The 12,988-nt window shown below is 43.5% G+C and overlaps 1 protein-coding gene across 1 annotated transcript in view; it reads right to left on the bottom strand.

The window, feature by feature from the left end:
* The window catches only part of LOC121004023 (embryonic polyadenylate-binding protein), a 90,550-nt gene that overhangs the window by 38,804 nt on the left and 38,758 nt on the right, over positions 1-12,988 (bottom strand). Inside the window, exons 5-6 of the mRNA XM_040436049.1 lie at positions 11,670-11,764; positions 4,363-4,500 (exon numbers count right to left, since the gene is read on the bottom strand). Of these exons, the coding sequence (XP_040291983.1) occupies positions 4,363-4,500; positions 11,670-11,764 (233 nt within the window). The remainder of the gene's footprint in view (positions 1-4,362; positions 4,501-11,669; positions 11,765-12,988) is intronic.

The raw sequence follows: 12,988 nt of genomic DNA, 5'->3' as shown, positions 1-12,988 counted from the left end.
CCAAAAAAATGTCTGAATGGAGCCTTACAGAGGGTGATCAATGACAGGGGGGTGATCAATGACAGGGGGGGTGATCAATGACAGGGGGGGTGATCAATGACAGGGGGGGTGATCAATGACAGGGGGGGTGATCAATGACAGGGGGGGTGATCAATGACAGGGGGGGGTGATCAATGACAGGGGGGTGATCAGGGAGTCTATATGGGGTGATAACCACAGTCATTGATCACGCCCATGTAAGGCTTCATTCAGACGTCCGTATGCGTTTTGCGGATCCGATCCATCTATCAGTGGATCCGTAAAAATCATGCGGACGTCTGAATGGAGCTTTACAGGGGGGTAATCAATGACAGGGGGGTGATCAGGGAGTCTATATGGGGTGATCACCACAGTCATTGATCATGCCCCTGTAAGGCTTCATTCAGACGTCCGGATGCGTTTTGCGGATCCGATCCATCTATCAGTGGATCCGTAAAAATCATGCGGACGTCTGAATGGAGCTTTACAGGGGGGTAATCAATGACAGGGGGGTAATCAATGACAGGGGGGTGATCAGGGAGTCTATATGGGGTGATCACCACAGTCATTGATCACGCCCCTGTAAGGCTTCATTCAGACATCCGGATGCGTTTTGCGGATCCGATCCATCTATCAGTGCATCCGTAAAAATCATGCGGACATCTGAATGGAGCTTTACAGGGGGGTGATCAATGACAGGGGGGTAATCAATGACGGGGGGTGATCAGGGAGTCTATATGGGGAGATCACCACAGTCATTGATCATGCCCCTGTAAGGCTTCATTCAGACGTCCGGATGCGTTTTGCGGATCCGATCCATCTATCAGTGCATCCGTAAAAATCATGCGGACATCTGAATGGAGCTTTACAGGGGGGTGATCAATGACAGGGGGGTAATCAATGACAGGGGGGTAATCAATGACAGGGGGGGTAATCAATGACACGGGGGTAATCAATGACACGGGGGTGATCAGGGAGTCTATATGGGGTGATCAGGGGCTAATAAGGGGTTAATAAGTGACGGGGGGGGGAGTGTAGTGTAGTGGTGCTTGGTGGTACTTTACTGGGCTACCTGTGTCCTCTGGTGGTCGATCCAAACAAAGGGGACCACCAGAGGACCAGGTAGCAGGTATATTAGACGCTGTTATCAAAACAGCGTCTAATATACCTGTTAGGGGTTAAAAAAAACACATCTCCAGCCTGCCAGCGAACGATCGCCGCTGGCAGGCTGGAGATCAACTCTCTTACTTTCCGTTCCTGTGAGCGCGCGCGCCTGTGTGCGCGCGTTCACAGGAAGTCTCGCGAGATGACGCATATATGCGTGACTGTGCGCAGCGCTGCCACCTCCGGAACGCGATCCTGCGTTAGGCGGTCCGGAGGTGGTTAAAGAGGACTTTTTACACTATGAACTAAGTATACAGACATGTAGAGCGGCGCCCGGGGATCTCACTGCACTTACTATTATACCTGGGCGCCGCTCCGTTCTCCTGCTATGCCCTCCGGTATCTCCGCTCACTAAGTTATGGTAGGCGGAGATTTCAGTCCCTAAGTTATGGTAGGCGGAGTCTGCACTTGTTCTGTTGATCCCCGGGCGCCGCTCTACATGTCTGTATACTTAGTTCATAGTGTAATAATCGGTGAAAGGTCCTCTTTAAGTGGTGATAACTTTAAAACGCTTTGACTTATCCAGGCCCTTCTGAGATTGTTTTTTCATCACATATTGTACTTCATGACACTGGTAAAATGAAGTAAAAAAAATGTATTTTTATTTATAAAAAATAACAAATTTACCAAAAATATGTGGGGACATTAGCTCAACAGGGGGCATTAAAAGGGGGTATTTTTTGCACTGGCACATTATAAGGAGAATTATTACTACTAGGGGGCATTATGATGGGCTTTATTACTACTGGGGGTCTATGGGGAACATGATTACTAGTATGGGTACTATAGGAGCATTATTACTTCTGGGGCACAGTGGGGACATGTTGGGGGCACTATTACTACCATGTGTGCTCTAGCAGAGAATTATTCCTATTGGTGGGACTTTTGGGAGCACTATTACTGTGGGGGCACCTTGGCACAGTATCAGCTTAGCACAATTATTTTTGGGGGACGTTATGTTTACCATATTAGTGTCAGGGGCACCATTTGCTGGGCGCAGTTATTTTAGGGCACTGTGTGCCAATAATTATTGAAGGGCGCTATCTGCATTGTACTTCTATTATCAGGGGGTTTATCTGTTTCTGCAGTATAGTATTGGGGAGCTCAGCGGCACAGTATTGGGAGTGGTAGGATGATGTCCAGAAGATGGCAGGATGATGGAAAAGTAGTAAACTAAGATTTTGTTTGTCAAACTGCGAGACGAGAAATGGCTGAAAAACGGTGGTCTGGTCTGAAAGGAGAAGATGAAAAAAGGGAACATCTACGTCAAAGACGTCACGTAAGAGGTATGTGGCGCTGTATTACCCTGTATGTAGGGGTGGATGGAGGGGTTAGTAGTACAGTACTATCTGCACATTGGGAAAAAAAAAAAAACTGTAATCTGCAAAATACTATATATATTTGTGTCAGAAATTGTGCTTTTTTTTATTTATTTGATACTTTTGTGCTGATTCTTTTTTTTCTCTTCATATTAAGGGACACTATAGTCACCAGAACCACAACAGCTAAACGTAGTAGGTCTGGTGTCTATAGCATGTCTCTCCAAGCTTTTTAATGTAAACACTGCCTTTTCAGAAATAAAGCCAGTATTTGCATTACTGCCAAGGAACACCTCTAGTGGCCACTCATCATTATTAAAGTTTACTACTCTACGAGGTGTGTGGAGTTTTTTGTGTGTGTGTTATGGTGGAGGGGGCGTGATTGCATGCTAGGGTGTGGGAAGGCGGGATGCAGGGGGCACAAGTAAATTCTTGCCCAGGGTCCAATCAATATTAAAGACGGCCCTGATTACAAATATGGAACACTTTTTCTGTACAGGGCTGAGATGCCCTAATAGAAGGATCTGAATTTTCTCTCTTCCATCAGCCAGCTAATCTAGCAAGCTCCTTATCTCTGCTCTCTGACATTATAAACACTCATTGTAGCTCAGTTCTCATCTTACTGATAAGAATGTGGCTTAAATAAGTGTTTATGACAACAGTAAATTAGAGAAGGATTATTCACATGGGTAGAAAAACAGTTAACCCTTTGTGACAGAACGGCTCAATATATTTAATAAAGACCAAATGAAAAATGATTTTTAGCCCAAAATGAGTAAAATGCAATCCTAAAAAAAAAAAAAAAAAAAAAAAAAGATTGCCACCTATTTAAGTTAAATAAAAAAATACATTACAAAATAGTTTCCATTACAATTAGGACAGGTTTTAATAAAGTGTGTATGAAGGTTTAGGTACACTTTAAACATTTTGAGCCAGATTTATCATTAGCTCAAGCCAGAATAATGGAATGAAAAAGTCGCTAAATTTTGCGCAATCGCTTAAACTGCGCAAAAATTAGCGACTTTTATTGGCTCTGCACTATGCTCGCCAGTTTTCTGAAAGTGGGCGTGTTTTCTTATGTAAATTAATCTCTAGACAGATTTACTATTGTGACAATTTAAAAAGTTACAAAAAAAATTTGCAAAATCACTCCAGTGTGGACCATGCTTATCTTATGCAACTTTTTTGTGAAGAAGTGCGACTTTTTTAAAGCCGCTTACTGACGGATAAACTGCTATCGTCAAACCACATTTATTACAGTCTTAAAGGGCCGATCATAAATCTGACTTGGCTAAAACGGACTTTAGCCATATGTGAAAGTGGATTGAGCTGTCAGAGTAATGATAAATCTGGCCCTTTGTCTAGAAATGCTACTCCAGTTTTTCTATGCCCCCTACTGGAGGGAAAAGAAATAACATAGCTAACCACATCCACTTCCCAAAACTGGAGTGAGGGGTGGCAAATTTTTGCACAAGTCCAAAAATTTGGGGAAAAAGCTCAATGTTGAAACTTTTAGAACCAAGAGTTCCAGAGTACAGGGGGTGATAAACCGGCCCCAATGTGTATTCTGAACTGTTAGCATTTAATGTGCTGACACTTTGTACCATATTTACATTATTTTTGGAACGCTTAAGAACTAGAAGTGATCTTTTCTTTGGAACAGCTAGTTCTAAAGTAGCAAGGAACCACCGGATTTCTCACAGTATAAAAAAATAACATTTCTGGTAAAGAACCAGGGACCTTGATCAAATGCAAGGGACAGAACAGACCGTTCTTTAGTATCAGAATATGATCTTCTAATATTACAGGGACATTGTAGAAGACATTACACCCAGCTCCAGCCTAATCTTGACCACATTACCTGATAACGACTGATTCGCTCCTGTTTGATCTGTTCAAACCTGCGTTTCAGTTCACTCTGACGTTCTATCCTCTTCTGAGCTCTTCCAACATAAACCAAGCGTCCATTTATTTCCTTGCCGTTCATTTCAGCAACTGCCTGAGATAGATGGTGTATTTTTTTTCCAATTAATAGATACATGATGAGAACATATAACACATCTTATGTCAGCCAATACTATGGGTAGGGCAGGGGTGCACAGCTTTTGGTCTGCAGGCCGCATTGTCACATCGCTCTATTTCAAGGGGCTGCAAATAAAAAATATGTTGATTGGCGCTCATTTGCATCAGCCTATTACACAGGCCAATAATAAAGTGACTGGGGAGGAATGATCACTATGACAGTCATTCCTCCTTCATTTAGTTATATTGATCAGTAGCACATCCCTGAGTACACAGAGATGTGCAGCCCGATTATACAGGCCAGTTATCATGAACACTTGTTATCTCGCAATGTATTAGGGGCTTAAAGGGATTTCCCAGTAAAAAATGAATTTTTAACAAGTTCTTGCAGCATGGCCCCTGAAACCGAAGAATTATACTTACCTGCTCCCTGCACGGTTTTTACTTGGCAGTGCATGGCCATGGTCACATGAACCTCTCCAGCCAATCACTGGCTTCAGCGGTGATGTAGTCACAAGCAGCATGTCACTGCTGAAGCCAGTGATTGACTGGAGCGGTGTATGTGACCATGGCCATGCACTGACAGGTGTAAAAGCGCAGGAACCGGAAGATGGAGGCAGGGCGGCATGAAGCAGGTAAGTATGAATCTTCTGTTTCTGGGGCTGTGCTGCAGGGACTTGTTAAAAGTCATTTTTACGGAAAAAAGTGGCGACATTTCCTTCCTGCCTCCTATTCATAAAATCGGCACTTTTCTTCAGTGCAGAGGACGGCGCTTCTTGGGTATTACCACCTCCTGCCAGTTACAGGCGCCATGTAATAACCAGTAAGCATTTTCCCTTACTAGTGGGGAAAGCGCTTATTGGTTAACACTTTAATAACCAGGCCTGAAAAGACACTTTTTGTGATTTAGCATATGTGGTGGTTCGAACAGTTAGTGTCGGGACTACCAAAATAATTTTTGCAACAATTTTTCACTTGACACATAGGGTCTTATAATTATTTTTTTTAGTTTTATTTGGGGGAAACTGTACAGAACATTAAAAAAAAAAAAAATAAAAAAATTTTTTTTAAAACTATAGCTCCTTATTTTTATAATATGCAATCTGACACCAAAATAAAATGTTATAATTAGTTCCCTATTTTGTGTCGGTCATTTTGTTATATAATATGTATAGTTTCACGTAAATGAGGCAATAATGGCGACAGTTTTGGTTGGTGTGGGTGTTTTTTCTTTTATGTATTTTATTATTTTTTATCTTTAACTTAATTTTTTATATATTTCTGCTACAAATACACTGACTTTGTTAACTTCACTTTTTCCTTTTTATTTTTTTACTTTTATTTGATTAATATTTTATTGTATTTTTTTGTAATTGATTTATTACTTATCTTTATATATATTTAAATATATTTTTGCCACATATGTTCCCCAAGAGGTCATATTTTGCATTTTATTTTATTTGTATTTAAAAATTTTTTTTATAATTTTCACATTTTTTTTGCCACATCATATTTTACTTTATTTATTTTTTTCTCTAATATTTTTATTTTTTTACTTTTTCCGCATAATTTGTCCCCAAGAGGTCACTGAAAGACCATTGGGGACAAAGACTTATTTTTTGCACTATTTCCACTGTAACTGGGGCATCCAAAGGAGCCCCAGTTACAAGGGAAACCAGCCTGCTGTGGGGGCATTGTACACAGGCAGAGCTGATCAGGGTCTCCTGACCCTGCAGCTCTGCACTCCGCTGCCCCCAAGCCAGGTCCACTCTGCATGGTGCGCTGCTCACCTATCTAAGGAGAAGGCAGAAGGGCTGATACACACTGCTTCTGCCTTCTCCTAGGCTCCCCCACTGTCAATGACAACCGGGTACCCGTCCTGCTCCTGCTACAGTGCGGCAGCAGGAGCTGTAATGCTCCATCGCGCTGCGGGCAGAAACACAGCTGATCGCATGATCAGCTGTGTTTCTATGTGGGAGGACAGGGGCCGCAAACCTTGGTTCTCGGACTGCATGCGGCCCGCGGGTTGTGCACCCCTGGTGTAGGGGGACTACTTTGCACAAGCACATTTTGTCTTGCGTGGCAGACTATTATTTACAGTCAGTCAATCTGAAAGACCTTCTGAAGTCCTAGGTCAGTGATGGCTAACCTCCGGCACTCCAGCTGTCGAAAACTACAACTCCCAAGAGGCACACTTGCTTGGCAGTTCTCAGAACTCCACAGAAATAAATGGGCATGATGGGTGTCGTAGTTTCACGAAAGCTGGAGTGCCGGAGGTTAGCCATCGCTGCCCTAGGTGGCGAGGCTTAAAGCAACCCTCAGATTCAAGAAAAAAAAGAAAAAAATCACATTGATTGGGGCAAACATAACCCTTACATATCTTTTCAGCTGCAAATCCACAGATTCCTGGGCTCCTGTTCTGTCACTCAGACTACCTGATGGATACCGTGCATTTGGCAGTTTAATGTCCCATGCACACAACCGTATCAGTTATGAAGTCCGCAAATCGCAGATCTGCAAAATAAGGATGCAGACCAGTTGCATTCACATTTTTTATGGACACACTGACTTCAAGGAGTCCGTGGTCTGCATTTTCCTGACAAGTATAGGACATGTTCTCTCTCTTTGCGGAACAGACATACAGATACGGAAAACACATGGATGATCTGTGTGCTTTCCACATCCGTATGTCCATTCCACAAGAAGACAGAATAGGTTTGCAAAATGTGGTCCACGGACCCATCGAAAACAATTGGTGCGCATATAAAATGCAGGTGGCATTTTATACACTGAACAAAAATATAAAAGCAACACTTTCGGGTTTGCTCCCATTTTGCATGAGCTGAGCTCAAAGATCTGAAACATTTTCTACATACACAAAAGACCCATTACTCTCAAATATTGTTCACAAATCTGTGTTAGTGAGCACTTCTCCTTTGCCGAGATAATCCATCCCACCTCACAAGTGTGGCATATCAAGGTGCTGATTAGACAGCATGAATATTGCACAGGTGTGCCTCAGACTGCCCACAATAAAAGGCCACTCTGAAATGTGCAGTTTGATCACACAGCACAATGCCACAGATGTCGCAACGCTTGAGGGAGTGTGCAATTGGCATGCTGACTGCAGAAATCTCTACCAGAGCTGCTGCCCGTGCAATGAATGTTCATTTCTCTACCATAAGCTGTCTCCAAAGGCATTTCAGAGAATTTGGCAGTACATCCAACCGGCCTCACAACCGCAGACCACATGTAACCACACGAGCCCAGGACCTCCACATCCAGCATGTTCACCTCCATGATCGTCTGAGACCAGCCACCCGGACAGTTGCAGCAACAATCTGTTTGCATAACCAAAAGAATTTCTGCACAAACTGTCAGAAACAATCTCAGGGAAGTTCATCTGCATGCTCGTCGTCCTCATCGGGTCTAGACCTGACTGCAGTTCGTCGTCATAACAGACTTGAGTGGGCAAATAATCACATTCTATGGCGTCTGGCACGTTGGAGAGGCGTTCTGTTCACGGATGAGTCACGGTTTTCACTGTTCAGGGCAGATGGCAGACAGCATGTGTGGCATCGTGTGGGTGAGCGGTTTGGTGACGTCAACGTTGTGGATCGAGTGGCCCATCGTGGCGGTGGGGTTATGGTATGGGCAGGCGTATGTTATGGACAATGAACACAGGTGCATTTTATCGATGGTATTTTGAATGATTGAGCCTGATAAGAACGTTAAAAACGCACATTTTGTATTGGTGATAAATCTCTAAAATCTTCGGGTGTACAACCCACTCAGTCAGATCCATAAATATTGGGACTTCAACACAATGCTAACATTTTTGGCTCTATACACCACCACAATGGATTTGAAATAAAACGAACAAGATGTGCTTTAACTGCCGACTGTCGGCTTTAATTTGAGGGCATTTACATCCAAATGAAGTGAACAGTGTAGGAATTACAACAGTTTGCATATGTGCCTCCCACTTGTTAAGGAACCAAAAGTAATGGGACAATTGGCTTCTCAGCTGTTCCATGGCCAGGTGTGTGTTATTCCTTCATTATCCCAATTACAATGAGCAGATAAAAGGTCCACAGTTCATTTCAAGTGTGCTATTTGCATTTGGAATCTGTTGCTGTCAACTCTCAAGATGAGATCCAAAGAGATGTCACCATCAGTGAAGCAAGCCATCATTAGGCTGAAAAAACAAAAACAAACCCATCAGAGAAAGTAAAAACATTAGGCGTGGCCAAAACAACTGTTTGGAACATTCTTAAAAAGAAGGAACGCATCGGTGAGCTCAGCAACACCAAAAGACCCGGAAGACCATGGAAAACACCCTTCACAACAGTTGGCCAGATCAAGAACACTCTCCAGGAGGTAGGTGTATGTGTGTCAAAGTCAACAATCAAGAGAAGACTTCACCAGAGTGAATACAGAGGGTTCACCACAAGATGTAAACCATTGGTGAGCCTCAAAAACAGGAAGGCCAGATTAGAGTTTGACAAACGACATCTAAAAAAGCCTTCACAGTTCTGGAACAACATCCTATGGACAGATGAGACCAAGATCAACTTGTACCAGAGTGATGAGAAGAGTATGGAGAAGAAAAGGAACTTCCATAATCCTAAGCATACCACCTCATCAGTAAAGCATGGTGGTGGTAGTGTCATGGCGTGGGCATGTATAAATGCCAATGGAACTGGTTCTCTTGTATTCACTGATGATGTGACTGCTGACAAAAGCAGCAGGATGAATTCTGAAGTGTTTCGGGCAATATTATCTGCTCATATTCAGCCAAATGCTTCAGAACTCATTGGACGGCACTTCACAGTGCAGATGGACAATGACCCAAAGCATACTGCAAAAGCAACCAAAGAGTTTAAGGGAAAGAAGTGGAATGTTATGCAATGGCCAAGTCAATCACCTGACCTGAATCCGATTGAGCATGCATTTCATTTGCTGAAGACAAGGCAGAGCATCACCAGAGATGAAACCCAGCGTCTGGTGATGTCTATGCGTTCCAGACTTCAGGCTGTAATTGACTGCAAAGGATTTGCAACCAAGTATTAAAAAGTGAAAGTTTGATTTATGATGATGTCCCATTACTTTTGGTCCATGAACAAGTGGGAGGCACATATGCAAACTGTTGTAATTCCTACACCGTTCACCTGATTTGGATGTAAATACACTCAAATTAAAGCTGACAGTCTGCAGTTAAAGCACATCTTGTTCGTTTCATTTTAAATCCATTGTGGTGGTGTATAGAGCAAAAAATGTTAGCATTGTGTTGAAGTCCCAATATTTATGGACCCGACGTGCTCGTAATGTACTGATGACACAGTAATGAGAGGAGGTGAGGGGACTCTGTGGCCACTGCCACCAATGATTTTAAAACTGGGGGGATTGAGGGGGGCGCTGCGCCACCAATGATTCTTGGACTTCGTTAAGTTAGCAGGACAGAGCGGCGCCCAGGGATCTCCCTCACCTACTATTATTCCTGGGCCCCGCCCCATTCGCCCCAGTTACAGTCTCCTGGTCCGTATGCCAATTACTACTATCAGAGCGATGGGGAGGAGACATCAGCTTCTCTTCTGGGCATTCCTTCTCGGAACGCCCAGGAGAGAAGCGGATGTCTCCTCCCCATCACTCTGATAGTAGTAATTAGCATACGGAGCAGGAGACTAACTGGGGCACAGCGGGCGAACGGAGCGGCGCCCAGGAATAATAGGTGCAGGGAGATCCCTAGGCGCCGCTCTACATGTCCTGCTAACTTAACTAAGTCTAAACCCATAAAAAAGATCCTTCTATCATTGGTGGTGCAGTGCGCGCCCGCCCCTCTCTCCTCATTGGTGGCAGCGGCACAGGGGGAGGGAGAGACTGCCTCCTTCTCCCGTGCTGCTGAGGGAACATGAGCGCGCTGACAGCGCGATCATGTTCTGTGATAGTAGACTGCGCAGCAGCGCAAGCCAGTATCGAAAAAATGGAAATCCCAGTATCGTATCGATACCGGGACAAAAGTATCGAATGCATTTTGAATGCACAGAGATACCGTGACGAGATCCTGATGCCCATTGTTGTGCCATTCATCCACGGCCATCACCTCATGTTGCAGCAAGATAATGCACGGCCCCATATTGCAAGGATCTGTACAGAATTCCTGGAAGCTGAAAACATCCCAGTTCTTGCATGGCCAGCATACTCACCTGACATGTCACCCATTGAGCATGTTGGGATGCTCTGGATCGGCGTATACGACAGCGTGTTCCAGTTCCTGCCAATATTCTGCAACTTCGCATAGCTATTGAAGAGGAGTGGACCAACATTCCACAGGCCACAATCAACAACCTGATCAACTCTATGCGACAGAGATGTGTTGCACTGCATGAGGCAAATGGTGGCCACACCAGATACTGACTGGATTTCAGAGTGGCCTTTTATTGTGGACAGTCTAAGGCACACCTGTGCAATATTCATGCTGTCTAATCAGCACCTTGATATGCCACACCTGTGAGGTGGGGTGGATTATCTCGGCAAAGGAGAAGTGCTCACTAACACAGATTTAGACAGATTTGTGAACAATATTTGAGAGTAATGGGTCTTTTGTGTATGTAGAAAATGTTTCAGATCTTTGAGTTCAGCTCATGCAAAATGGGAGCAAAACCATAAGTGTTGCTTTTATATTTTTGTTCAGTGTATGTGAGCAACCCAAGGGTAGCAGGAAGTGTATTGGAAGTGGTGCAGCCATCTTGGATGGTAGAAGAGCCTTGGAAACTGTTGATCCACAGCTCAAAAGGTGAACAGTAGGGTCAACAGGTAAGTGTTCTGTTTGCTCCCCGGTTAATGTAAATCTTTTTTCTTGAAACGGAGGGTTGTTTTAGCATGTCACATCTTGCACTGCAGACAATGCATTGCGGAAGGTTCCATCTCAGCAAGCTGCCTCAAAGACAGAGGCTAATCTGTGTTTGTATAAGAATAAACAAAATTAATGCCTTCTGGACACAGGATTTTTGGCAACACTTGGACTGAAATAAGGAACAAAAAAGGATTAGGGGACAGGAAGTAAAATTTTGTTTGTAAAAAGAAAAGCTTTTACGTAGTTTATCAGTTACCAATCACAATGCTGCACCAGATATGAGCGCTTACTTTCTGTGCCTCTTCATGATTTCCAAAATTAACAAAACCGAATCCACGTGAGCGTCCGCTGTCATCCATCATTACTTTTACACTTAAGGTGTTTCCTAAGGAAGAAAACTACATATTTTTTATTCTGTGGCACTATACAGTATGGTAAATAGCGAGGTGAGAACAAAGATGCAAAAGCTTGACAATAGAAAATGTAACATGCTACAGAGTGTCCACCTCCGCTGGAATGTCCTAGCGGCAGAATCCACATGTGTTACATGAGGATTTTGCTGGGGAATCCACAACATGACTGCCATACGATGGATGTGAACATCCACAGCATACCTGACTTTTCTGGACAATGTTTCCAACATATGCACCAAATCAGTCTGAAGTAACCCCTAATAGAAGGAGAGAACCCTCCATATACAGCCTGGACAGTATGAAGTAGTGATACAGTGACAGATTATAGGCTTCTCTCAAGAGACGAGTTCGTGTCAAATAGCCTGAGGAAGGAGATTCCACAGTAGGGGAGAAGTCCTGGAGGAGAACACAGTGGACATGTTTTAAAGAGGAACACCTGCAAGCAGACATCAGCGCTCAGAGAACACATTTTTTACAGTGAATATATTACAAAGTATAAAAGCAATATGTGAGCATTGTAAACCAAACTAGAAAAGCTACAATTTCTGGGGAAATTGTGTGAAGTGTTCTTGCCTCCACCAGTAGTCTACAACTGGAGTGGGCGGAGTAACTGGATGGAGTGGCTTGAGTAACTGTTGTGCGGTTGGAGTGGCTGGAGTAACTGTGGAAAGGTTGGACTGGGCAAAGTAACTTTATGGAGTAGGCAGAGTAACTGTGTCGAGAGAGTAAAGATGGTAAACATTACACTAACCAATTGATCAAATTTAAAAAGTGTACATGGCAAGCTTGATAGAGTGAGAAATGCATTTCAACTTTTATTTATATAGCACATTTAATTGCAATGTTGTTGCCCAAAGTGCTTCACTGTTACATTAAAACATACATTTATAAAAACATTAGCAGCAGATGTGTAGGTGGGCTTGAAAATGAGGGAGTAGTGGCAGTTTAGAAATCATGTCCTGATTTTTCAGCTCACACTAACTTTTGTCACTCTGCTGGCTGCTCATACACCTGGGTTCCTATGGCAACTCACTCTACAGCAAGGGCAGAGAAGAGCGGTTAAAAAAGGAGATTTTTGTATAACTTACCAGTAAAATCTCTTTCTCACTCTTCATTGGGGGACACAGGAACCGTGGGTATAGCCAAGTCCTCTTGGAGGCGTTGACACTAGATAAAGCCGTTAGCTCCTCCCCTGG

This window comes from Bufo bufo, chromosome 6 (assembly GCF_905171765.1).
Source record: "Bufo bufo chromosome 6, aBufBuf1.1, whole genome shotgun sequence".
Taxonomy (NCBI): domain Eukaryota; kingdom Metazoa; phylum Chordata; class Amphibia; order Anura; family Bufonidae; genus Bufo; species Bufo bufo.
This window is presented reverse-complemented; position numbering and strand designations above follow the sequence as displayed.